This window comes from Xiphophorus hellerii, chromosome 9 (genome assembly GCF_003331165.1).
Source record: "Xiphophorus hellerii strain 12219 chromosome 9, Xiphophorus_hellerii-4.1, whole genome shotgun sequence".
NCBI lineage: Eukaryota > Metazoa > Chordata > Actinopteri > Cyprinodontiformes > Poeciliidae > Xiphophorus > Xiphophorus hellerii.
This window is the reverse complement of record NC_045680.1, coordinates 18,903,324-18,926,567: the sequence shown is the minus strand read 5'-3', so window position 1 is coordinate 18,926,567 and position 23,244 is coordinate 18,903,324. Positions and strand designations below refer to the sequence as shown.

The 23,244-nt window shown below is 36.9% G+C and overlaps 4 protein-coding genes across 4 annotated transcripts; 3 read left to right on the top strand and 1 right to left on the bottom strand.

The window, feature by feature from the left end:
- The first annotated feature begins 355 nt into the window (after nt 1–355).
- On the top strand, nt 356–7,301 carry LOC116725472 (spindlin-1-like). The gene is made up of 5 exons (XM_032571545.1): nt 356–571; nt 1,131–1,172; nt 2,353–2,600; nt 3,556–3,789; nt 5,562–7,301. The coding sequence occupies exons 2-5, from the start codon at nt 1,153–1,155 to the stop codon at nt 5,765–5,767; spliced, it is 708 nt and encodes a 235-aa protein (XP_032427436.1). The 5' UTR covers nt 356–571; nt 1,131–1,152; the 3' UTR covers nt 5,768–7,301.
- Nucleotides 7,302–7,433: 132 nt separating this feature from the next.
- Nucleotides 7,434–9,778, bottom strand: micos13 (mitochondrial contact site and cristae organizing system subunit 13). The gene is made up of 4 exons (XM_032571546.1): nt 9,611–9,778; nt 9,056–9,212; nt 7,856–7,913; nt 7,434–7,756 (listed from the first exon to the last, which is right to left on the bottom strand). Exons 1-4 carry the CDS (start codon nt 9,637–9,639, stop codon nt 7,659–7,661), a joined length of 342 nt encoding a protein of 113 aa, XP_032427437.1. The 5' UTR covers nt 9,640–9,778; the 3' UTR covers nt 7,434–7,658.
- A 233-nt stretch (nt 9,779–10,011) lies between these two features.
- LOC116725470 (hydroxysteroid 11-beta-dehydrogenase 1-like protein) lies at nt 10,012–14,756 on the top strand. The gene is made up of 6 exons (XM_032571543.1): nt 10,012–10,180; nt 12,528–12,658; nt 13,605–13,808; nt 13,937–14,030; nt 14,249–14,414; nt 14,501–14,756. The coding sequence occupies exons 1-6, from the start codon at nt 10,096–10,098 to the stop codon at nt 14,682–14,684; spliced, it is 864 nt and encodes a 287-aa protein (XP_032427434.1). The 5' UTR covers nt 10,012–10,095; the 3' UTR covers nt 14,685–14,756.
- Nucleotides 14,757–17,481: 2,725 nt separating this feature from the next.
- On the top strand, nt 17,482–22,501 carry LOC116725471 (hydroxysteroid 11-beta-dehydrogenase 1-like protein). Its single transcript, XM_032571544.1, has 6 exons — nt 17,482–17,758; nt 19,571–19,701; nt 19,954–20,157; nt 20,245–20,338; nt 21,439–21,604; nt 21,681–22,501. The coding sequence occupies exons 1-6, from the start codon at nt 17,674–17,676 to the stop codon at nt 21,862–21,864; spliced, it is 864 nt and encodes a 287-aa protein (XP_032427435.1). The 5' UTR covers nt 17,482–17,673; the 3' UTR covers nt 21,865–22,501.
- The last annotated feature ends 743 nt before the right edge of the window (nt 22,502–23,244 follow it).

The window sequence follows — 23,244 nt, the reverse complement described above, 5'->3', positions numbered from 1 at the left end:
AGACCCCTGAACTAAAGCGATATATCTGATTGTTCCCAACCATCTTTTATTAATATACAAAATATTTTTCCTTAAAAAAAATAATTAAAGGAAAAAGAATAAAAAGTCTGTCGGAAAATATTTTGAAATTATCATTGACCATGTGAATTATAAGTGTGACAATGTGAATGTGAATGCTAAGTTATCAATGTTAGGTAATGTCACGGTTTGGAAAAAAAAAAAAGCTACAAAGACTCTAGTTTTGACATAAACTTTGCTGCATTTACAAATCAAAACGCTAGAAACTTATCCAGCAGCATTTGTGCTGCCGGATAAGATTGACGTTTCTAAATGCTGGCATTTAGAAACATCAATACCCACAATTCACCGCGCATTTGCTTACGTTTTTCCTTGCCGTCATGGCAACCTTAAGGCTTGCTGGGAACTAGAGTCTCCTCCCCCCACGATCAACCAGCCACAGCTAACTCCAGTTTTTCCATAGGTTTCGCGAGATTTACGCGGGCGGGTTGGCGTGTGGCAACATTTATCCGCCATACAAACCGAACAGTACTGACATGAAATCTGCTTAAAGGTAATTAAGCTGTCTTCCACACTTAGAATACGGACGTAATAAACATCCATTTGTTGCTACCGCTTGTTAGCTTGTCAGTGAGACCGGTAAGCAGATAGATATGGCTGACTGAACGCCTCTGCTTACCTTCAGTAACATCTGCATTGGTAACGAGTGACCAGACAGACGGCGCGGTGTTTAGTTCAGTAGGAATGTGAGCTAATGCAAGTGTATTTAAATGTTATTTTTTCAGACTTCCCTCGTGGCAATGATATGTTGGTATGTGAAATATTCATGTAAATACATTACACCCGCAGGCTTGTCATCCAGTTATACTGGCGTGCGAGCTAACTCATCTTTAGACGTGACCTCCATAGCTATGTCACCCGAATAAATTCTCAGGAAGTGGCTCAGTGATACCTGCTCATTGGTTGATGGAGTTGTCAGTCTTTAGAGCAACACGTCAAGCCCATTTTTATTTATTTTTTTTAGGATTATTTAAATTTCCCTCTTCTGTGTCTGACTGTCTGTTCTTCCTGGTGACATAACAACTAAAGTACCTTCTTTTTCTTTCAAATAGTAACCTTTGAATTTCCAGAGGCATGTCCAAGAAAAGGGGCAGGTACGTGAAAGTGAACTATTGGACAAGGTGATGTGATCTGTTATTACAATCAAAACGTCTGGAACCTTTTTTTTTTTTTAAATCAAGCAAACCTAATTTCACACAAGGAGACTGCGGAAAGGCACAATCTCCCGAGTTGCCTACCAGTCTGTGCTTTAATCTACAAATGTGAATGTGATTGGATCCATGTGGCTAGTGTAAAAGAAAGCATGAAGTGTAGGAACACAAATGTCGCTTGCACTACTCCATCTCCAAGGGGTCCTAGGGAAGTTTTGTTACACATTCTGGAGAGCCATCTGTTCTTTTTTTGTTCATTTTGACTTTACTGGAATCTACAATTTAATGTCCTTTTAATGTGATGCCAGAGAAGATGTTGGACTCGACCAGCCGTAACACAGCGCAGAACCCACCAAACACACACACACCTGCACACACACAAATATAATTATTCCTGAATTTTCTCAGTGTTTAAAAAAAGAAAAAAAGATCATTTAGTTTTCCAGTAGTGAAAAACATGGACAAGATGTGGAAAATAACAGTTCCACCCATGTTCATACAAATAAAAGGTACAAAGACCTTATAGAGTAGATTATTGAATCTCTAGTAGTATGTTTAATTATGATTGCAGCAATAGGAATGTTTGTTGTTTTTTTAATAATTGTGTGATGTTCTGTTATTTGCTATAAGTTTATAAATATATATACCTAATGTGTGCTCTTAATTCCTTTTTTTGCACACAATCCTGGCCAATAAAGCTTATTCTGATATATTTTTCGTTTCAAATCTTAATGTGACGCTGGGGTACTAATAACTGCTTATAATATTGTCAAAATAATTTAGTTTGCTTAGAAAAATAACAAATTAGAAAAACATTTTAGGGGAGTATTAATAAACCTCTAATGTTGAAAACGGGTGAAAGGAGATCATGATGTCCTATTAGCTAAATTATTTAAGCACAAAATGCTTCATTTTCTTATAATATGCTCTCAGAAAAGGAAAAATTGGTAACACATGTAAGATGTGATCTCTTGCTCATGTTCTTGTATTTACATGCAGTACATGAAGTGAACAACACTCTCTCGCAGTAATACTAAAATGTACCAGTCTATCAGCTGGAGATCAGAATTATCCCACTTTTGTGTGAAAACATCTAAGGCTGTCTGTTCATGTCGGATATCAGAAAGCGGAGCAGTGGGGAACTGAGTGACGTAGCGACGCCGGACCCCAACTCCATCCTGGGATTGCGCATTCAGCATAACTGGCGAGAGAAGGGCAACCAAAGCAAATGGAAGGGAACGGTGCTGGACAGACTCAGCGTTAATCCCTCTCTCTTCATGGTGAAGTACGACGGCTTTGACTGCGTCTACGGCATAGAGCTATTCAAGGACGTGAGAGTCTCCAACCTGCAAGTCCTGTCAGAGAATATCGGTAAGTGTCTACGCAAAGGCTGGGCGATATGGTTTAAAAAATAATATCTCAGATGAACCTATTCATTCGAAAACCAATTTACGATTTTAATCTAATTGTTTTTTCTAAAAAAAAGGAATTTCAAATGATAGAAACTATTTTCAAAAAGTGTCTTTTACTTCAGTCAGTGTTAGGGCCAGGGTACAAGAATTTTTCTTTAATTATGAGAACAGTCATAATATTAGCAGAGTAAAGATAATTTTAGCAAAAGATTGTTTTAAAATCACAAGAAAACAGATGTTTTAATGAGATAAAGCTTTAATAGAGTAATCAAGATCTGACCTGACCAGCTCAGTCCATATTCTTCTTTTTTCAAAATAGACTGTCGTATGCACAATTGTTTCAAAGTCCTGCTACTGATAACATTTTGATATGCTGATGTGTTAAAAGAGTAAGAAGTTACTTATCTGTAAAACTGATAACAGAACCGATAAGTATAACTTAACCAGATGCTCAACGTTCCATTTTGTTATATTTTGTGCAGGAGGTCTCATAAAATTACTGCTACATTCTCCTAATTTGCGACTATATTCTGCTTATATTAACACTTTATTCTTGTGTTACTTTGACGTTATTCTCATAATTAAAAAAATAAAATAAAAATCGTAGCCTCGCTCTAATACACCACCGTAGAACTGACCTGTGAATTCAAAATAAACAGAATCCTGATAAATAGGATCTGTAAAACATACTTGTCAAACAAGATGGCGGCCCTGGGCATGCTGACATCACTAAACTATGGAAACCTAAGGATTGCATTGGTGGGAAAAAAAAATCCCTATTTTCAATAAAATTAATATTTAAAAACCAAAAATTCTATTAATCGCCCAGCCTTAGTCCATGTACCTCTAATTCACAAGGTAATCTCAGGCATTTTTATTAATTTTGAGCAACATATCCACTTGTGTCTCTGCAGTAAACAACAAAATAAAGATCCCAGCAGGGGCAGAGGAACTTGTGGGCAAAGCAGTGGAGCATTTGTTTGAAAAGGAAGATGGAGAGAAGAATGAGTGGAGAGGCATGGTCCTATCCCGAGCTCCAGTCATGACAAACTGGTATTATATCACTTATGAAAAGGACCCAGTTCTTTATATGTACCAGCTGTGGGATGACTACGCAGATGGGGACCTCAGGATTTTGCCAGAAGCAGGTACTGTTAATTTGTGTTTTAACAAAAGCTGATTTATTCAGAAAGAGTTTTATGTAGTGTTTTCCTCGAGGCTCCAGAAACGGGAACAAGAGATGTTACAGATATTGAAGGTTGTCTCAGTTATTGTCCACACAGAATAATTTGTCTCCTTTATTTCCAGTTTGAGGAAGGAAAACAAACAGACTTAAGGAGTACCTGGTTGATTTCAGGCAATTTTGAGTTTGTATGCTTTAATAATGAGTTGTACCTTAACATGTAACATGAACACCAGAAAGCATAGATGATCTGTTTTCGATCTAACCTTTTACTGCTCTAAAGTTGTTTACACCCATCTACTGCATGCTTGATGTCCTGACCAGGCTGCATGTGAAAGCAGAAATATTTGCAACACTTACTTCAGACATCTGAAAGAGCTTATCCTGCTTCCAAACATGGCATACAAATATTAAAAACATGATAGCATGAGACCATGTCTGAGTACAGCAGGAAATCCTCCAGGGTATTTTCTGTGAGTTATGTTTGTGTGTGCTTCTGCATCATGTTCAAGCCGCATGCCACTTCTCCCTTGGAATATGTCTGTGTAGGTCCAAAGATGGGAAGAATTTATTTTAGATGTAGTTTCAAAAACCTGGACTTTTTGTACTGTTCAGTGTTTAAACGTCATATCCTGCATCATATTATGCCCTCCAACCTAATGCATCTTTGGAGTTCTTCCAACATGTGAAATCAGCAATTATTGATTTTATTTGCCTAAACGCTATCAAACTAATGTAAGCTACAACTCATAAATCATGTGGTACTTGGATTGTTAAGCATCTTCCAGTTCTAAATTAGAATAACCCTTTGGATATGTTAACCTCGCACTACAGTATTGGCAATTAGGGCTGCAGAGTATTATAAAAACTGGAAATTCTAGTGCAACTACTGGAACTGGAAATGATATGTTTTGCAAGTTAGCCATTTTTGCCTCACATTTCTCTTTGTTTTCCAACATCACAATGCCCCACAACTCTGTGAACTGAACGATTTTAAAGAAGCTGGAAAGAAAGTGAGATATGTGCCCAGTGGTATTCACCAAAAAGACAACCAGCAGAACTCTGGTTGTAGACAAAGAAAAAGTCTACGTCTGCAGAAGAGTCGGACTGAAGTGTGCTAATAACGCGGAGAAAGACTAAGCATGCATTATCTTTGGTCAGATGGTTATATATGGGGTTATAATTTTTAACTTAACTTTTATCTCTGAAATATGTAATGAGATACAACCATCAAAAGTGCAGCAAAGTTATTTTCCTACAACTATCACTATGTGTTAAACACTGGTCTGCTAAACTGGATATTAAGGGTGGGCGAAAAACCATTTTCTTGGAATCCAGACTCCAGCGAACCTTCCTTTTTCATTTTCTCTGACAATTACAACTTATAACAAAAAATGGGATGCAACTAAACTCAATCCTTCATCCAAACATTGAGTCAAAATGGATAAAAACCTGAAATCCAACAAAGTCAAATTCCAGTGGACTGATTTAAAATGTCTGTCAGTATGTTGGTATTTAGAAGCTCGGTATTTACAGAGGTGGGACTTATAAAAAGTTGCCTGGGTTTGAGATGTTCTTACGCCTTTTGACCTGACCTGGTCGATATGACAAAATACTACCTTTGGACAGTATGTGGAAAAACTCTCTATAGATGTCACAATATCCTCAAGATAAAGTTTGCTGATTTTATCTGTAAGTTTACTGCACAAGTTGTAATGTTTCACTCTCCTCCTTCAGAAAACAAGCACCTGTTGCCTGCAGACAGAAAGCCGGGAGAAGAAACTGAAAGTCTGGTGGGGAAACAAGTGGAGTATGTTACCGACAAGGGAGTGAAGAGAACAGGCCTGGTCATCTACCAGGTCCCAGCCAAGCCCTCAGTGTACTATATCAAATATGATGATGACTTTCATATTCATGTTTATGATCTGGTCAAAACCCCATAGACATAGTGAACACTTTCACCTCTGCCCATTTTCCATCTGCTTTTGTTCGGCTCATTGTTAAATTATTATTCAAAGCCATTCATGGTGGGTTTGAGGAATAATATCGCTTTATTCGTTAAGAAGCCAGTGCAATATTCATTTCTATGTACAGCAGAAAAGTAGCACTGCTATGCTTGTTTGTTTTTTGAAATGGTGACAGTCTTATTCTATAACTTCATCCATGGACAGTTATAGAAGGTTGTGCTGTCGTCGGCTGCGCAGGAATTTTGCATTTACATTGTTGCCATCAATCAGTCTACTAAGTGGTTCTGACTTTGAAAGATGAGCAAGATGTCTTATAGATGCACTTTTCTCTGAAGTTCTTAAATTTGTTACACAAAGAGTGTCTAAAAATCAAAGCTTTAGTTTGCCGTTTGTACTTGTAGACATCAGTGGGAAACAGCCTTGCAAAGTCACCCTTATCTGTCCCCTATATTGCTCAATGCCAATATCTTCTTGCACCTTTGCACTCTTATCTAGTATTGCAATGTTTATAGTTGTGCTATATTAATCGGCTGCATATTACATTATGTGAGTCTAGCCTGGCTGTTCTTGTTGGATGGAGATTTTAAAATATGCTTTAAATTCTAATTTTTACTGCACTTTTATGGTTGCAATGGAAATGCTGAAGTAGTATTATTTCAATTTAAATGCACAGTTATACATAAAGTGCCTTCACGCTGGTCACAATTTGGCAATATATTACTTACCTTTTCTCCGGACTGCTAATTGAAGTATGCTATTTCATTACACTTAAAGGACAAACAGTTTGAGGGAAATTATGGATCAGTTTGGAATGTTTAGCTCTTCATTGTAAGATTGCTATTCAAATTAACCTGCTTTATCATTGCTGTTGTGATTTCAGTGTTGATGTTGTGTGCAGCACTTTACTGTATAAAGTTTATGTGGTTACGTTATATAAGACGATATACTTTCTGCTAAATGTTATAAGGAAATACTACGCATGAAGGAAAGAAGAAAAAAATATATGCTGCAATACATTCAGATGACAGTATTTAAGCTGGAAAATTTGTGTAAAAGCCCCTATAATGTTTTTAAAATTGTAATCAACAAAGAAAAAGAAACAATATACTAGTATCTATCTTTGATTTTGGTCTTTAAAATGCCTTGTAGTCATAAATTACATGCTTGCAGTAGAGGTTTCATCCCAAATTTCTCAAAACTGAGCTCTGTTTATCCTTCAGATAACTTTTCCTTTGGGTCAAAACTTTGGTTGCATCCCCCAAATAGTGCCTGGGAGTTTCTGAAACATTTACATAAGGGTGGGAGTGACCGTGTATGCTAGAATCAGTTCTGTTGTTGCATTTAGTTCAAAACGTAACACTATGCATCACTGTTAGCCGTGCTTTAGTGTGTTTTTTGTGCAAAATTAAATTATAGATTACTCTGCTTTAAGTTTTCTCTGGTTCTGAATTTGTGGCGGAATCTAAATGACAGTTTGTCATCATTCTGTTGTAATAAAGTTTTGCACATCCGTCTTGTGTTTTATTATAAGCTGCCTACTGCAAAGTTTTAGATTTGGTGTTTTTGCCAGCAAATAGTGAAGCTGGATACGTACATCAGACACACTCCTTCATACATTATTTGCAATTAACGTTGATGACAATTTAACTTGCATAAACAAATTTTTAATTTAAAAACACTTTGCTTCCCTGCTTTATTTACAACTTCCACAAAATACCAATTTACATTAAATCCAGCACATTCCTCACACAGAAGTTTCCTTTTGTGTCTTCTAGTCTGGAGGAAGGGGGGTGAAACTTTTGGAGTACTGTCATTTCTCAGGTGCAAAAGTCAAACAATAATGTGAGGTCACCCAGGGTGGTTCTGTTCACTTGACAAGCTCTTTTACATACTGCAGTCCCTGATTTGTATATTCAGATGCTCTTGTTGGGGCCTCTGAAAGGCTCGAAATTGTCCACCGCACTCCTGTAAATAGAAGGGAAGTAAGTAAGCAAACTACATTGATAATTCAGGCTCCCTCAGAAGCCCAAACTCGTGATCACCGACATTCTGTTCAGTTCTTACCAGCGTTCCATGAATTAACCGGGGAGAATTCAATCTTAGGAATGGTGGGAAGCTGAGCCTAAGGACAGAGGAAAAGGTTAAGGATGTTAGATTATAAATTTCATGCAGAATTTAACAGTGCCTTTAAGTATATCTATTAATCTATCCCAATTATGAAAAGAAACAAAAAAAAAACATGCATTTGCGTGACTTTCACAAATGTACCAAGACAGGAGGGATTTTTGGCTGTAATGTGGAGAACAGAGCAGGGCAGAGGCAGTTCAGCGCAGTTTGTAGCCTCAACACTTTACCCGTCCTTACAAAAAAGACAAAGTCAGTTGTCTGGAAGCTCATGACACGTAAACTTGAAGTGTCACCCTCCATTGTTATCAAACTAATGCTGTGTTGAAAGTACCGTGAGCAAGCTTTGAGGCACAAGTCTTAAACATGGCATCTATAGGCTAGCTACTTGAGCAGATAGCCTGACCAATGAATTAGTCAATAATACCTTGTGATACTCCATGAAGAGCAAAACAACAAGATAATCTTTGCAAATGTTATATTTAGTTAAACTGCTATTAAATTTACAGAGGGGTTTATTTTCTCATCCTTTCTCTAAATATGTAACTTTTAAACAAAGAAATAATTTCAGTGCATTTACTTCTGTAAATTAATGATGTTTACATGACTTAAGGCCATCCTTTGCCACTAAAATAGAGTTGAATCCTTTTTTGTGTTTTTAGCTGAAAGAAATATTCTCATAAATGCCTAAAATAGCCAACTGATTTTGAATACAGCTGCTATCGTCATATCTTTGGTCTCCTTCTCTCTGTGAATCGAAATCAAAATAGGAAACAAATATATTACATAACACAAATTGGATCATGTTAATAACCTTGAATTCGCTTGGTGTAATTTCAAAACAGTTACCTTAATTAAGAAGGTGGGTTACCTTCATGTGCGTATAAGACCTCTCTTTAGCTAGAAGTAATAACTTGTGGAAAGTAAGCACTATGTCACTCAATCCTCCATACAGCCAGAGACAACTTTAGTCACTGTTATCGCAAAAATGACTGTAAGCCATTAAAATTAAAGAGGACTTTAAACCTTCACTTTGTAAGACTTTTGCTTTGCAAAGTCTCTACTACATAAAATCAGTCTATATGCCAAATACCTAAATGCCAGGTTATTTGGCCAAATAAGCAATTTACACATCCGTACCTCCAGACCAAAATACTTCATCCATTCTTCTAAGGCGGGTGGCACAGCTGCTTTGGCCTTCTTCAGGGCCGCTGACCCCTGTTCACTGCTTCCCAGCAGACCAGAGTCATAGGTGACGTATACTGCTCCTCCTGCAATGGTCACCTTGGAGACAAGCCTGTAAGTGAAGGAATGAAGTTAGCCATACTGTGAGCAAAAAAAAAAACATGCAGCCTTGTAATAATTAATGATTCCACACGGAAACAACAACAAAAAAACGACATAATAACCTTGATTACAGTACACAACATAAAGGTTATTTCTATGATAGTAACTCAAAGCAGTTATTTAACAGCTTTGTCTAGTTTGGGAATTCCATCAAACGTTCCAGTATATACAAGTAAAACTGTTTTAACCGTAAAATGCCGAGTTATTTTAAATAGTGTAACGTAAGAACTAGAGCGTTCCTAGCACTACTACTGTTAGCTTAAGCGAGCTAACGGGCTAATCTGGTACTTAGCATGTCAACCACCAAGCTTTGAATGAAAAACCTTGAGTTGAAAGAAAAATACCAACTTTACTAAAGGCCAGATCCTTGCGGCCATCGTCCAGAATGTTATGTTTTCTCTTTTTGTGTTGCTTTTCAGAAAACAATCCTAGAAGAACACTGGCCGGCAGTCAGGAGCAGTGAAGGACAAGCGTTGTCTGCACTGTGTGCGCTGTTTTGTCAATAAAGTTGCTAGTTATTTCAGAGCGGCAGATTCGTTCGTCGTGTATCTGTTTTATGTTATATTATTATGGCTTGTTTAAATTAAAAAAAATAAATAATCACGCTTTCAAAGACAAAACGTTATCAATTCCTGTGACAATATATTTGAATTTAGTTAAAAATGCTTTGAATATTTTAGCCAGATATGGAGGGGTGTGTTTGAGTAGTAAAAAAAAAAAAAAAGGTTTACGTAACATGCACCTCCTATTAACTGGTATTGTGAAGTTTCGCCATACTTATATAAACCCTAAAAAAGAAGTTGCTTGAAGCTTTTACAAACCAAGTGGGCTAAATGGCAACATTCGTAAAAATTTTGATTGGGAGTATTTTGGTTGCATATTTAGCTATGAAATGGACTGCACCTAGTTTTGATCCAGGTACGTAAAGCTAGAATGAATCTAAACTTTTCTTTTCTATGCAGATTTAGCTGCCAATGTTAATGCTCGAGTTTGTTTACTTAACTGCAGGGAATTAGGTGTATTATGTTGACAACTGATGATGATGATGATGACAGCAATGATGATAGGTGTTTGACCTGCAACGGTGGGATGATGGCTCAGTACAACTTCATAGTACATAAAAAAAAACCTAACACTTAATAATCTAAAGCCTTACAGTGAATATATAAAAACTGGACAATATTGGACACTGCAGAAGACTTATGTTTTTAGAAAGAATCCCAGTTTTTCTTTACCTTGTTGTTTCTATGTACAGTTGTTCTATGGAAATAATCTCATTGGAATCAGACCTTTTTCATACATTGAATATACGTTAGTTTTTATAGTGTGCAATTATTATTATTATTTTCATTATTTTAAATTCCCCAGCAAATATTTTAGCTACACTTCTTTCAAAGTGTTTTCATGTAAATTGGACCTGACTTTATTTTGCGTGTCTAACTACTGTAAACTGTTGACCGAATTAGTTTTGAGTTCCCACTGAACAGTAGGACAGTTCACTCTCCTTTCAAACATGAGGGAGCGCCCTTTTGAAAATATATTTTATAAAGCTGTGGTGGTGCGTCTCCCTCCCACATGCCAAGGAGAGTCTCTGCTGAAGAAGTGGTTTCAGAGCATGCAAAAGTAGCATATGCCCTTATAAATCTACAGTGTAATGCAAGAAATTATATTCTAACAAAACAGATTTTTTTTTTTATTCTTAGGTTAAATACTTATGTTTAATGTAAAGCCAATTTCTCAATATCCAGTCAGTGGAGGATGGTGTTCTGTAACTAAAACGTGCATCTGGTTAATTAAACCTGAATCAAAGAATTTTGTCTTTATCCTGATTCTATATTTCTTTGATTCAGGTTCACCAGACCAGTGACACATTCAAAAGCTGTAGGACACTGCCCCCAAAGACTGACATTTTAGATTTGTGTTGTAAAACATCAGAAACATTCTATCTGAACCTTTAAATATCACTAAGACAATCCAGTTACCAGAACTGTAGTATTGCTAGGTTTGTGCAATCATTCAGAATTGCGAACAAAAAAAAAAAAAAGATATTATCAATGGATTCTATTGCAGTCCGCTAATGAAATACCTATGGCTATTTCTCATTGTTGCACACTTCAAACCAGATTGCTGAAAAAATAGCTACACCCCTAGTAAGGTCAATACCCTTACTAACAAGAAAATAATTAGTTGCTGTTTGTGAATATTTCTGCTCGCAAAACACAGTCATGGGGTAGAAAGTAGTGAAGCAACACCACTGACCCATTAAATAACTCTGTTTTAATGCTTTATTTTGCAACCTACACATGGCATGTCTATAAAGCGGCCTGCTCCAGACCGACTACCTAAGTAGTGACTAATAGTCCAGCATTAACGTGGTATACTTGTTGCCATTCTATAAAGAGAAGAATGGCAAAAACGTCCTATATTCCTCACAATAGAATTTTATTCGTATGCCTCATGATCTAAAAATATAAACTTCAACACATCCATATAAAAACAGAGTAAATATAAAAAATAATATTATTCATAAAATGTTTTTATTGTCGTGTCAGATGCTTTCTGTATGATGTTAAGCATCAGTCACATAATGTGTAGCTCTTTCAAATATCAACATTTGTTCCACTTAACTACTTGAATATAAACTATGGAATCACAATCATTCAACTGTTTTGACAATCAGATGCTGAAAACTGCCTTCTTCTCTGCCCTGAATAAAAATAATCAGTGTAAAAATAATGATTATGAGGTTTTAATGATTGCTTTGGGATAACTGGGAGCGGAATCGTGAACTGAGCAAATGACTGCACATAATCTGCTTTCCTCAAGTGACTAAACAGTTTTAGAACGGAGAGAATACAGACATTCATTCATCCCACCAGGACAAACTGTGCAGTAAATTTGACACAAATATTCACATGATTTAGCTCGACTTAACTGCACAGTGCTGGTATCTTTAGGTGTATTGTGTATTTCGTTAAGCAACTGAAATGTCCGAAGGACATTTTCTGTACACTGAGTCCTTTGAGCGAGACTGGTTTCATTTTGCGTGAAATATTCTGTGAGGGACTTTGATTGGGTTTATGTTTTACAGCGAGTGCCATAAAAGATAAGAATCATTATTCCAAAGGGAAATCCTGTTGTAGAGTGAAATACCTGTGTGAATCTGTGTTAGGACATATCCGTTTATACACAATAAATAACAACTGAGGCCTTACTGTTTGCATCTTTTCAGTATGTTTTTTTGAATGTCTGGACTTTGTCTTAGAATCTCTCAAAGGTGCCAGGGTGTTGGTCACCGGGGCCAGTACAGGCATTGGTGAACAAATGGCGTATCATTATGCCCGCTTTGGAGCCCAGATTGTCATCACAGCAAGGAGGGAGAAAGTTTTACAGCAGGTCAGTTTTGCTTAATTCTTTTCATTCTGCCTTTTTTAATTGTCAGGTGAGTAAAACAGGTTTATATAACCTCGACTGGGATATTGAGGTGACAATCTAAACTACACATCTAATCAGCAAGTAAGCCTGCATGGTTTGCTTATTCAGCACAAGTCTTTCTCTCCCACTGCTTAGACCTTATTTCTTTTGCATCATTCCTATTTCATCTCATTCTAGTCAATTTCACTCTGTATCACTTATCACATTTCTATTCTATTTCCTTTACTGCTATTGTTATTCCTTCATTCACATCACTTCTCAACCTAATTATCTTCATTCAGCTTATTTTATTTCCACTCATTTTTATTCCTTCTTCCATACCCCTCCATCATTCCTCCACACCTTCCTCATCTCTCATTACCGCTCTTTCTAATTCTACTTAGTCTCCCTCATCCGCCTCATCTGCATCCCAATACATCTCCTTCCTGATCATTATTCCTAATGTTTTCATCCATCATCGCCACACATTCTCCATCATCTTCCTCATTTTCTCCCATTTTAATCTCGTATGCCTTCTTAGGATTTCTGTTGCATTACTTGCTTATCATTCTAATCCCAATCATTCATCGTCATTTTCTTTATCTCCATATTTTCATCTCCTATTATCTCCTGTTCCATCCATCCATCCATCCATCCATCCATCCATCCATCATCTTCCTCTTCTGCTTCCGCTTCATTATTACCACTTTTAACTAGACCAATCCTTCCTAAATGGTCTAATCTCTACCCCGTTTGATCTACTTCCTCCTGATCAACTTTTTCACCTGTCATCGATATTCCTTCCTATCACAATCATTTAGTATCATTCAGCTTGTTCACAAGGCACCAAATCACACCTAACGTCATCTCAACTGCACCAGGAGTTCTGCTAAACTGTTTTGTAAACTTTACTCCTTGCGGTTCACAGGTAGTTGAGAAGTGTCTGAGTCTGGGGGCTCAGAAAGCCCTGCACATAGCAGCAGACATGGCCAATGAGTCTGACCCTGAAAGGGTGGTCGATTTTGCTCTGGAAAAACTGGGAGGCTTGGACTACCTGGTTCTCAACCACATTGGCTCGACTACCTTTGGCATGTGGGAGGGAGATGTGGAACATACCAGGTGGTTAATGAAGGTAATGGATCATTTTGACAGTTTCTCAGCACATAAAATCAAGGGAATGCCTTGATGTTTCTTTTGATGTGTGTGTATGTGTGTGTGTGTGCATGTGTGGGCGTGTATATATATGTGTGTGTTTTAAAGGTCAATTTCTTTAGCTACATTCAGATGGCCTGGAGAGCTTTGCCCTCTCTTGAGCAAAGTAAAGGATCTTTGGTGGTTGTTTCATCAGTTTTAGGTACGTTTGTCTCAATATTTGCCTTTACATCAAGCTATGACACATAAGTGATAAATGTACAGTTACAAAAGCATTAACTAATTCTCAAAAGGCACATTTTTATGCTTACACATTCATATTTTAGTTTAAGCTCAAGCTGAACGTATAAGCAATTTTTTTTGACTCAAGTGCTTGAGAAAGCTCTGCAATTTACTGGGAAATTTGTCTTTGGTTTGAAGGTAAAATGACGAACCCCTTCACACTACCATACAGCTCAACAAAATTTGCCCTAAGTGGATTCTTTGGGTCCCTTTATCATGAGCTGGCCATGAAGAAAAGCAATGTGTCAATCTCAGTATGCACCCTGGGGCTTATTGATACTGATTCAGCCATGGACAAAGTCAGGTTTGTCAAATATGCTAAAGTCAGTATACACAAAGGCTTTTGAAAAAAAGAAAATCAGTTGCAAATGAGTTATTTTCTGGTTTTAGGGGCATTACAAAAGTACCAGCCTACCCCGCCACAGAAGCTGCATTAAATATCATCATCGCTGGAGCAACAAGACAACTGGACCTTTACTATCCATGGTTCACACAAGTCATAACTCTAATCAAAGACTGGTCTCCTTCATTAACAAACTACATCATCCAGAACTCCTATAGCTACATTCCATGAACAATGTTCGTTTGCAGCATTAATGCTGTTATGGACCCATATATGTGTTTCATTTTGTGCTGCAATATCGGCATATGGTCATACTATAGGATTAATCAGAAATCTACCCTTATTCGCTTTCAGTTTGCACATTGTGTTGTTTTTATGCTCATATAAAAAATATTACACTTTTGCAAACAGACATCTCAAGCATGCTCAAAATGTTGGTTTTGTTTGAAATTTTACACAAAGAGTATTAAATTACACCTGCTCAGTGTAGTTGTTCAATTTGATCCCAAAATGATGATGGGTATAGAAAAAAAAATAAATTGATCCATAAGGTGAAAAGCAACCTGAACCATAAGTGCAGAGACAAGACTTAATACAGTCAGAAAACTGCAGTACATCACAATGAGCAAAAATATGAAAAAAAGACATTTGAACCTGAAAAAGACAAATTTCTAATTCTACATGCAACACTGCATGCAACGCAGTAGAAACGTAAGTATGTAAATATATGATGAACGTAATTACAACAAAAAAGGCATCTCCAACCATTTCTCTCATTGCATGTTTCATTTCTACCAAAAGCACCAGTTTTAAGCATTTAGATCCATCCATCCATTTTCTGTTCACCCTTTGTCCCTAATGGGGTTGGGGGGGTTGCCGGTGTCTATCTCCAGCTATGTTCCGGGCGAGAGGCAGGATACACCCTGGACAGGTCACCAGTCTGTCACAGGGCAACACAAAGACATACAGGACAAACAACCATGCGCACACACACTCACCCCTAGGGAGAATTTAGAGAGACTAATTAACCTGACAGTCATGCTTTTGGACTGTGGGAGGAAGCCGGAGTACCCGGAGAGAACCCACGCATGCACAGGGAGAACATGCAAACTCCTTCTTGCTTCAAGGCAACAGTGCTACCAACTGTGCCACTGTGCAGCCTTGCATTTAGATCATTTAATTAATTTCTCATCTGTTACTTTCTCTACCTGACTGTTCTGTTTGAATTGATATTGATATATTCTGTTAAAATCATATAGCTTCCAAAATTACCCTTTTGATTTTTACTAGTTATCAAGACAGAGTTCTTTAATTTCCTTGTATGGCCTTATCACTGTGCGTGGACTTTAAAGAAAAATAAATTAGGTTTCATTGTGTCTTCTTATTTTATGTATTTTTTTTTTCTTTGAAAATTTATGGAAATCAAATTGTCTGAAAGGCAGCTTGGAAACTTCTGGGTATGAGTCTGCCCTCTGCAGGTAAAAAAAAAAAAAAATCCTTAGCTGCCTTTGTCTATTTTCAGTTGCTTTGTTCAAAACAATAAACAACAATCTCCCTCAAACCTGATCTTATTGCCTGTTGTAGATTTTCAGTTTTATTTTCAAATTATTTTTAGATTAATTAATTCTATGCAGCACTGACTACACATAGAGGACTATGTCTTCTCCTGTGACAAGCACCAATGTCATCTTAGAAATCTTTAATAGACACATTCACTGCACTGTGTTTGTTTAATTTTTAATTACTGAACTGTTAGCTTTCAGCTTTCTGTGGAATGTTTTTATTACTCCATTAAATAACATAATATTAATCTTTTCTTCAACCTCACTGTTTTTCTTCTCAGAATCCTTTTTACAACATCCAAACAATCCATAGTTTTGTAAAAAAAACAAAAAAAAAAAAACAACAACAACAGAAAGGGTTGTTCTTCATCTGAAACATATCTAAAACATTTATATACAGTTTATTCATTGTCACTCCTTTTCTAAATTCACTAAAATAACATAAAGGTAACAAACAATGCCACAAATAAAATGCACAATAATAGAAGGTGAAAATTGTATTTCTTTATTGGTGTTTCCCCAAGTTGAGAGATTTCCTCACTGCTTGCCACTGAGATTAGAGGTGAGAGGTGGAGGTTGGACTTTGGACATTCAAAATTGCTGGGCTATAAATATCAAATGAAAACCAAACGATGTTTTCTTTTTATTATTAAATATCATCAATGTTAGTGTAATATTTCGAGGATTAATATAATAATTTCACAATCATGATGCATATGGCTGTGCGACAAGTGGGGGCCAATAAATTTATTCAGTTTGGAATGGAGTCGACGTTGCTTTACTAGTCAAATCTTATGACATACATCCGTCTCTTGATATTACCGGGCCACTTCATACGCATGCGCACTTTGCATTCAGTTAGTCGGGCCTTTTCCACCCCCGTGCGTTCACTGAGAGTCTGTAACATAAAACGTATGAGAAACTGTCCTGGTCCAATCTTTCTCTGCCGCATCTAATTATTTCTCCACATTTCATGAGTTGGCTATTGAGATTATTTCACTGCATACACAAGTCAGCTTTGTGTATAAATAATTTTCCACCCGCATTACGCCTCTTTGTTTTCTCCTAAAGTATGTTAATGAAAATGCATTGAAAACAGCAGCATTTTTTTTATGGTGCACAAACAGCCCCAGAAAAATCTGACTCAGTGTTAGCAGTAAAAAAAACCCAGAAAAACAATCTTAATTGTTTTACAAACTGTTAAATATTAAACCACATTCAGGACTTTAAGATCACCGTTGTCTTTTTTTTCCGTCTGGCCAGTTTCCAGTTAACACAAGATGGCTGATCTGACCACCATTTTTAACCAATCAGTAGTCAACAAAGCAACATAATGATCTTTCAGGGACACGCTTTTGTTTTTTCTTTAAGCCAGAAGCTGATCATATAAAAACGAGTAGTTATTTTAATTATTTATTTATTTTTTTTGATATATCCAAATATAATAACAATTATCTATTTTTTTATGGTTCACAACAGTAAAGCATGAATTTCACCAGGAGACGGAAGGCAGGCCAAGTTCTAGTCGAATGAAACATTAACCTGGGAGCAACGCCCTCTAAACGTGCGGAAAACAGGGAAAACGAGAAAGTGCGTTATTACACACATTTCAGCTCACATGAAAGCTGAAACACACAGAAAAACATTGCACAAACAAAATGGGAGCCTTCGTAAAGATTGCAATTGCCAGCATTTGTGTTGGCTACTTGGCTGTCAAGTGGAATGGACCAAGTTTTGATCCAGGTAAGTTAAATAAATGTATTACTGCTTAAATAAATGCAACTGCTAATGATTGAGTCAATCTTGCGACACACGCGCACATGTATGTTTGAGCATGACTGACAGATGTCAGATAAATGTGGTAATAAACACAGACTGTAAGCATCATGCAGGCAACTTATCGTTTCAGAATGGAATTCAAAAAACGAATTTATTTCTTTTATTTCGAAAAGTGAAATTGTTTTTTTTTTCTTCCTTTTTTAAAATTATTAAACATAATAATGTACCATTTAGTTTATTTATACGTGTATAAAATATTATGCTTACAAAACGTAATTTAAACTAGACACATTTTGGGGCGCAGAAACCATTGAAGTCCATGGCTGCTGCCCCTGTTGGTTTCTCTAAGACCTGGTCCAGGCGTCTGCTGTTGCACATGTGTCAGACCTCTCCTGAACCAGAGACGAGATCAGAGATCCTTAGACTGAGCCAAGGGAATAAAGGAATGAACTGATGTTCAGCAGTCCAAAGTTATCTCAGATAAATGTATTTTATTTGGAAATCGAGGTTCCACAATTTGAAGGAAGAGTCTAGAGACACAGAACCCAAGTTGACTGAGGTCCTGTGTAAAGTTTTCATTGTGAGATATATTTAGGGAATTCTCTTATTGTGTTGGTCCACTGTTTTATGAAGTTTAAGGTCAGCACTGCCATCTAGCAGGACATTCTTTGCAGTACTTCATGCTTCCTTTTTTACTGACAACCTTTATGGAGATGCCAATGACCTTTTCCAGCAGGAAGACCTGACACATGTTCACGCTGCCAACATCTCTTTTACTCGGTTCAATGACCACGATGTCACTGTTCTTGATTGGTCCGTGAATTAGGCTGAACTAAACCCCAACTATAACCTTTGGAATATTGTCAAGATGTAGATGAGAAACACCACTGAATACTATGCAGACCAGCTAAAGTCTACTATTGAAGCCACAGACTGAGCGGCGTCATTCCATGCTGCATTGATGCAGTCATTCATTTAAAAAAGAGCCTTAACCCTATATTGAGTGCACATACTAAACATACTTTCCAGCTGGCCTTTCTGTTTTAACATTTTTATGATTAACGTAGTAAGCTAGCGGTGTCCCTGCAGTTAGCATCTCTACTGAGATGCTGCCTGAAACCTGGTAACTGTAGTTTTAATAGTGTTACCTTATTAGGAAGATATATGATGCTTCTTTAGTAGCCATGATCATTCATGGACGTTGTACTCCAAACACCTAGTTTTGCCTTTCTTGTGAATAGAGGGAAAATGTGGAAATCTTCTTTCAGCCAGCTGGCAAGCAGTGCACAGCTGGAGAAAACTCCAGTCGCTCCACTTTCTGGTGCATCTCCTTAAAAAGATTCTAAAGCATATGAATAGAAGGATGGACATTTTTAGCTGTTATTAAATCATAACATTTTAAAACTTTGGCACACTGAATGATTTTCTAAAACCCTGATTATGACCCTTCCGTGACCTCTTTTTGAATTTTTGCACTGCAAGTTGAGCTAGCAAATACTAGTCATCTGCTTTCTGAAGAGATTATAGATGCAATACAATGGCTTGCTGAGATAACATTTTATTGTCTTCAAGGTTAACCGCTGTAGATGTGAGACTGTAAAAAAAAAATTGCAACCAAGTATTTTCTGTGGGATGTACTTTATGCAATGTAATGGGAGTCTTGTGCATTTGTGGACACAGATAGTTTCTTGTTGTTGCTGTTCTTCTTCTTGCATTTATTTTTCATAAGTACAAATAAAGGTTTTTGTTTTTTTAAATCGATTGTTTTTATTTCAGAATCTCTCAGGGGTGCCAGAGTGTTGGTCACAGGGGCCAGTTCAGGCATTGGTGAACAAATGGCGTATCATTATGCCCGCTTCGGAGCTCAGATCGTCATCACAGCAAGGAGGGAGAAAGTTTTACAGCAGGTCAGTTTTTTTTCTTTTATTACAGTTTCCTCTGTCCTTCAGTACTGTGTAGTAATTCAGCCTGTTTTGCAAGTAATAACAAAACAGCTTCCAAAAAGCACACATGTAAATGCAACACTTTTTTTTAAATGATCAATTTTAGTTTCACATAGAAAATGATCAGATCGTTTCAACATACAGTAGTCAAACTACATGTTAATGCTCAGGGTAGTCTCAGTATGTTTTCTCATATTTATTCTGTTTCGCTCACAGGTTACTGAGAAGTGTCTGAGTCTGGGGGCCCAGAAAGCTCTCTACATATCTGGGGACATGTCCACTGAGTCTGACCCTGACAAAGTGGTTGACTTTGCTCTGGAGAAACTGGGAGGCTTGGACTACCTGGTTCTCAACCACATTGGTGTGACTCGTTTTGCCATGTGGGATGGAGACGTGGATCACGTCAGGTGGCTCATGAAGGTAATGGAGCACTTTGATGGTCTGTCAGTGCTTAAAACGAAGAAGGTGCCTCTGATCTTTCTCATTATGTCTTTTTGTTTTCTGAAGCCCAATTTCTTTAGCTACATACAGATGGCCTGGAGAGCCTTGCCTTCTTTGGAGAAAAGTAAAGGGTCTATGGCTATAGTGTCATCAATGGCAGGTAAGCTTAATAGACAGCAAATTTAGATACATGTATACTTGTATTAGGGGTGGGCAATGTGGGAAATGTTGTGTATAACATTTAGAAAAAACATTTTTTAGAAAAAACAAATATGATGTACCCCATTGATTACTGACCTGTAGCCAACAGTGGGATGGTACTGGGTAATCCTAAACGGAGCATCTTCTAAGACTAACTGGTCACAAAACACTATACCAAATGCTCATGCCTCTGCCATCAGAGGCCACATGGTTATAGGAGTACGCAACACGTCTGACAAAATGAGGGTGGAGATTCCATGAAGAGGATTCATTTAATTTCACCTTCTGTTGCAGATGAGTAATACAGGTTAAAAAGTATTTTATGACAAAAAAAACCCTTCAACACTTTTTCAACTTAAAATATCACAAGTAAAAATGAGTGGATCTTAACACCATGGAGGTTCAATAGAACCAAAAAAAGGCGTATAGATGTTCAGGTAAACTTCCTGAGGCCTCAGTTAAGTTTTGGTGTTTTTTATTTGGTTAAAATACAAACCCACCAGGTAACACATGAATATGTTGCTGTGTCTGAAGACTTTTTATGGACATTGATTATTGGTATTTGTTTTTGTTTTTTTGTTTGTTTTTTTGGTTATGTTTAATGGAACATTTAGCAACAAAAGAAAAATTGTCATTACCACCCAAAGACAGATTCAAAAGTTTTTTTTATATTCTTTAAGTGGCTTTAAGTGATTTAGATCATGTGTGGAAAATTCCAGCATTTCTAGTTTCTTTCACAAAAAAAACTGTCACCTTTAATAATATATTGCATTTATTGGAAAACTATCAATCAGCCACAAGAATCTTAATTTTCCAATTGAAGTACCGGTAAACACCATATTCTATATACATTCTATATACTTTTGAGTTGAAGTACTTATTTCTCAGTGTGAATTTTTTTCAAACAACATACAAACCTGAGTTTGTATGTTGTTTTTTAAAAAAAACATCTAAAATGTTTCTTGTAAGTTTTTAAGTAGCTCAGAACAAACTTGTGCAGCTCTACTGTAGGATCTGTTTTTCTTGCACTGTACTCAGATATTTATCTATGGTTTGTAGGGAAGCTGAGCAATCCCTTCACGGCCCCTTACTGTGCAACAAAATCTGCCTTGAATGGGTTCTTTGGGTCCCTCACCCATGAACTTGCCATGAAGAAAAGCAACGTGTCGATCTCTCTAATCACACTGGGACTGATTGATACCGAAACAGCTTTGAAAGCAGTCAGGTTTGTTAATCATGCAATAAATATGCACAATATCTTGCGGTGTAGTTAATGTTAAGGACTTTTTTATGCACTCCAGGGGAATCATCACGACACCAGCCTACCCTGCATCAGAAGCTGCATTGAATATCATCATAACAGGAGCAACAAGGCAGTTGGAGCTGTACTATCCCTGGTACACATATGTCATGAATCTCATCAAAGACTGGTATCCCTCTCTAACACACCATCTCATCCAGAACGCCCTCAACTACGATCCATAGGAAACATGTTGAGATGGGGGGGGGGGGTTATTGTAAGTTTTTGATGCGCACAGGATTTTATGCCCACATCAAATATAGCTGAAAATATTTGATTCTGAAATGCATTTAAATGTTTCTCAGATTTAGACTTCTTAAGGAATAGCACCTTCTTTGTGTGAAAAGATTGCACATCCTGATTTTTTCTGATTATCAGATTAAAATCACATGTGAATATGGTTTTTGATATCAGTCTTGTTGTAGATGTACACATTTCTTCATTTATTTTTTGTTATGACAATAGGAAAAGTACATTCGGTAACAAAAACAAAACAAAACAAGAAAAGTTACATGCAACCAGTTTGGAGCCAGTCAATACCTTATAGATCAGTTTATATCTAACGTAGAAAGATGGGTTCATGACAAGAAGCTTAATACAGGAAAAATATGTGGTGACAAAGAACATAAAATGGAAATCAGGTTTGGTTGCAATACATGAAGCCATTTTAATATGTACTTGCATGTCAGAATGATAGCAGAACAGCATGTTTTTACAGACTAACGTTTGGCTGCATTTTTGTAACTTTATGACTCATTCACTAGTTAAGATAAAGTTTTTATTTTATATTTTCTGAACCCAATAAATTTCACCTTGAAATGATAAATGTTGAAGTTTTACATTCAAGACGGTACATTAAAAAATTAGGCTTTTTTTTTTTTTTTAAGTTGTCCTCATATTCAATTCAATTCAGCTTATTTATTTGGCACCATTTCACAAAATGTTGTCTCAAGGCAGAACTAAATTTGAGTAAATTTACTTCATGTGTTTAGTCACTGGTAGCATATGTTCTCTGGATGTCCACATGAGGGCAGTAGTGCCTAAGTTGTAAAAGGAGCATTGTTGCGACTCAGCAGCTAAATTTCAGGCTCATTTACAAAATCGTCATGCATGTCAAGGGAATGAGGTAAACAACTGAACTAAAATTGAATTATTTAAAACAGCTGATGAACACTATATATTTTTTTCTTTTTATAACCTGAGTCATTAGACTTTTAAGTTTCTTTAGTCTCATGATTCTGTTTTCTGCACATCACATCTTTATTTCCATTCTTCTCTATAGTCTTTAGTCTTGTTCTCTCAAAGGTAGCCGCACCAGGAGCAGCAGATCCCTCGCAGAGCTGGACCTTCTCACTGGGTTCCTTTGTGCCTTTGTTCACCAAACCCCAAAGGCACCACAGGCTCCCTGTGAAGCTCAATCCATCCCGGTGGTCTACTCTTTTTGTAGTGCACCCTGAAAGCTGTGACCTGCTGTTTGAGCTGTTTTCTTCTGTTTGTCAGGATGGAGTTGTCCTTGTTATAAAAACATAGTGCAGCTTAAAAGGTGCTTTCCCTCATACACATAT

What these genes read in the sequence shown, in the direction of transcription:
- LOC116725472 (XM_032571545.1), top strand. Translation starts at nt 1,153, where the DNA reads ATGTCCAAGAAAAGGGGCAG. An exon ending in ATGTCCAAGAAAAGGGGCAG is followed by an intron (nt 1,173 to 2,352) that starts GTACGTGAAAGT and finishes GTCGGATATCAG; the next exon opens with AAAGCGGAGCAGTGGGGAAC. An exon ending in AGTCCTGTCAGAGAATATCG is followed by an intron (nt 2,601 to 3,555) that starts GTAAGTGTCTAC and finishes GTGTCTCTGCAG; the next exon opens with TAAACAACAAAATAAAGATC.
- micos13 (XM_032571546.1), bottom strand. Translation starts at nt 9,639, where the DNA reads ATGGCCGCAAGGATCTGGCCTTTAGTAAA. An exon ending in AGGATCTGGCCTTTAGTAAA is followed by an intron (nt 9,213 to 9,610) that starts GTTGGTATTTTT and finishes CTTCACTTACAG; the next exon opens with GCTTGTCTCCAAGGTGACCA. An exon ending in TGAAGTATTTTGGTCTGGAG is followed by an intron (nt 7,914 to 9,055) that starts GTACGGATGTGT and finishes CTCTGTCCTTAG; the next exon opens with GCTCAGCTTCCCACCATTCC.
- LOC116725471 (XM_032571544.1), top strand. Translation starts at nt 17,674, where the DNA reads ATGGGAGCCTTCGTAAAGATTGCAATTGCCAGCATTTGTGTTGGCTAC. An exon ending in TGGACCAAGTTTTGATCCAG is followed by an intron (nt 17,759 to 19,570) that starts GTAAGTTAAATA and finishes TTTTTATTTCAG; the next exon opens with AATCTCTCAGGGGTGCCAGA. An exon ending in GGGAGAAAGTTTTACAGCAG is followed by an intron (nt 19,702 to 19,953) that starts GTCAGTTTTTTT and finishes TTTCGCTCACAG; the next exon opens with GTTACTGAGAAGTGTCTGAG.
- LOC116725470 (XM_032571543.1), top strand. Translation starts at nt 10,096, where the DNA reads ATGGCAACATTCGTAAAAATTTTGATTGGGAGTATTTTGGTTGCATAT. An exon ending in GGGAGAAAGTTTTACAGCAG is followed by an intron (nt 12,659 to 13,604) that starts GTCAGTTTTGCT and finishes TGCGGTTCACAG; the next exon opens with GTAGTTGAGAAGTGTCTGAG. An exon ending in TCAGCCATGGACAAAGTCAG is followed by an intron (nt 14,415 to 14,500) that starts GTTTGTCAAATA and finishes TTCTGGTTTTAG; the next exon opens with GGGCATTACAAAAGTACCAG.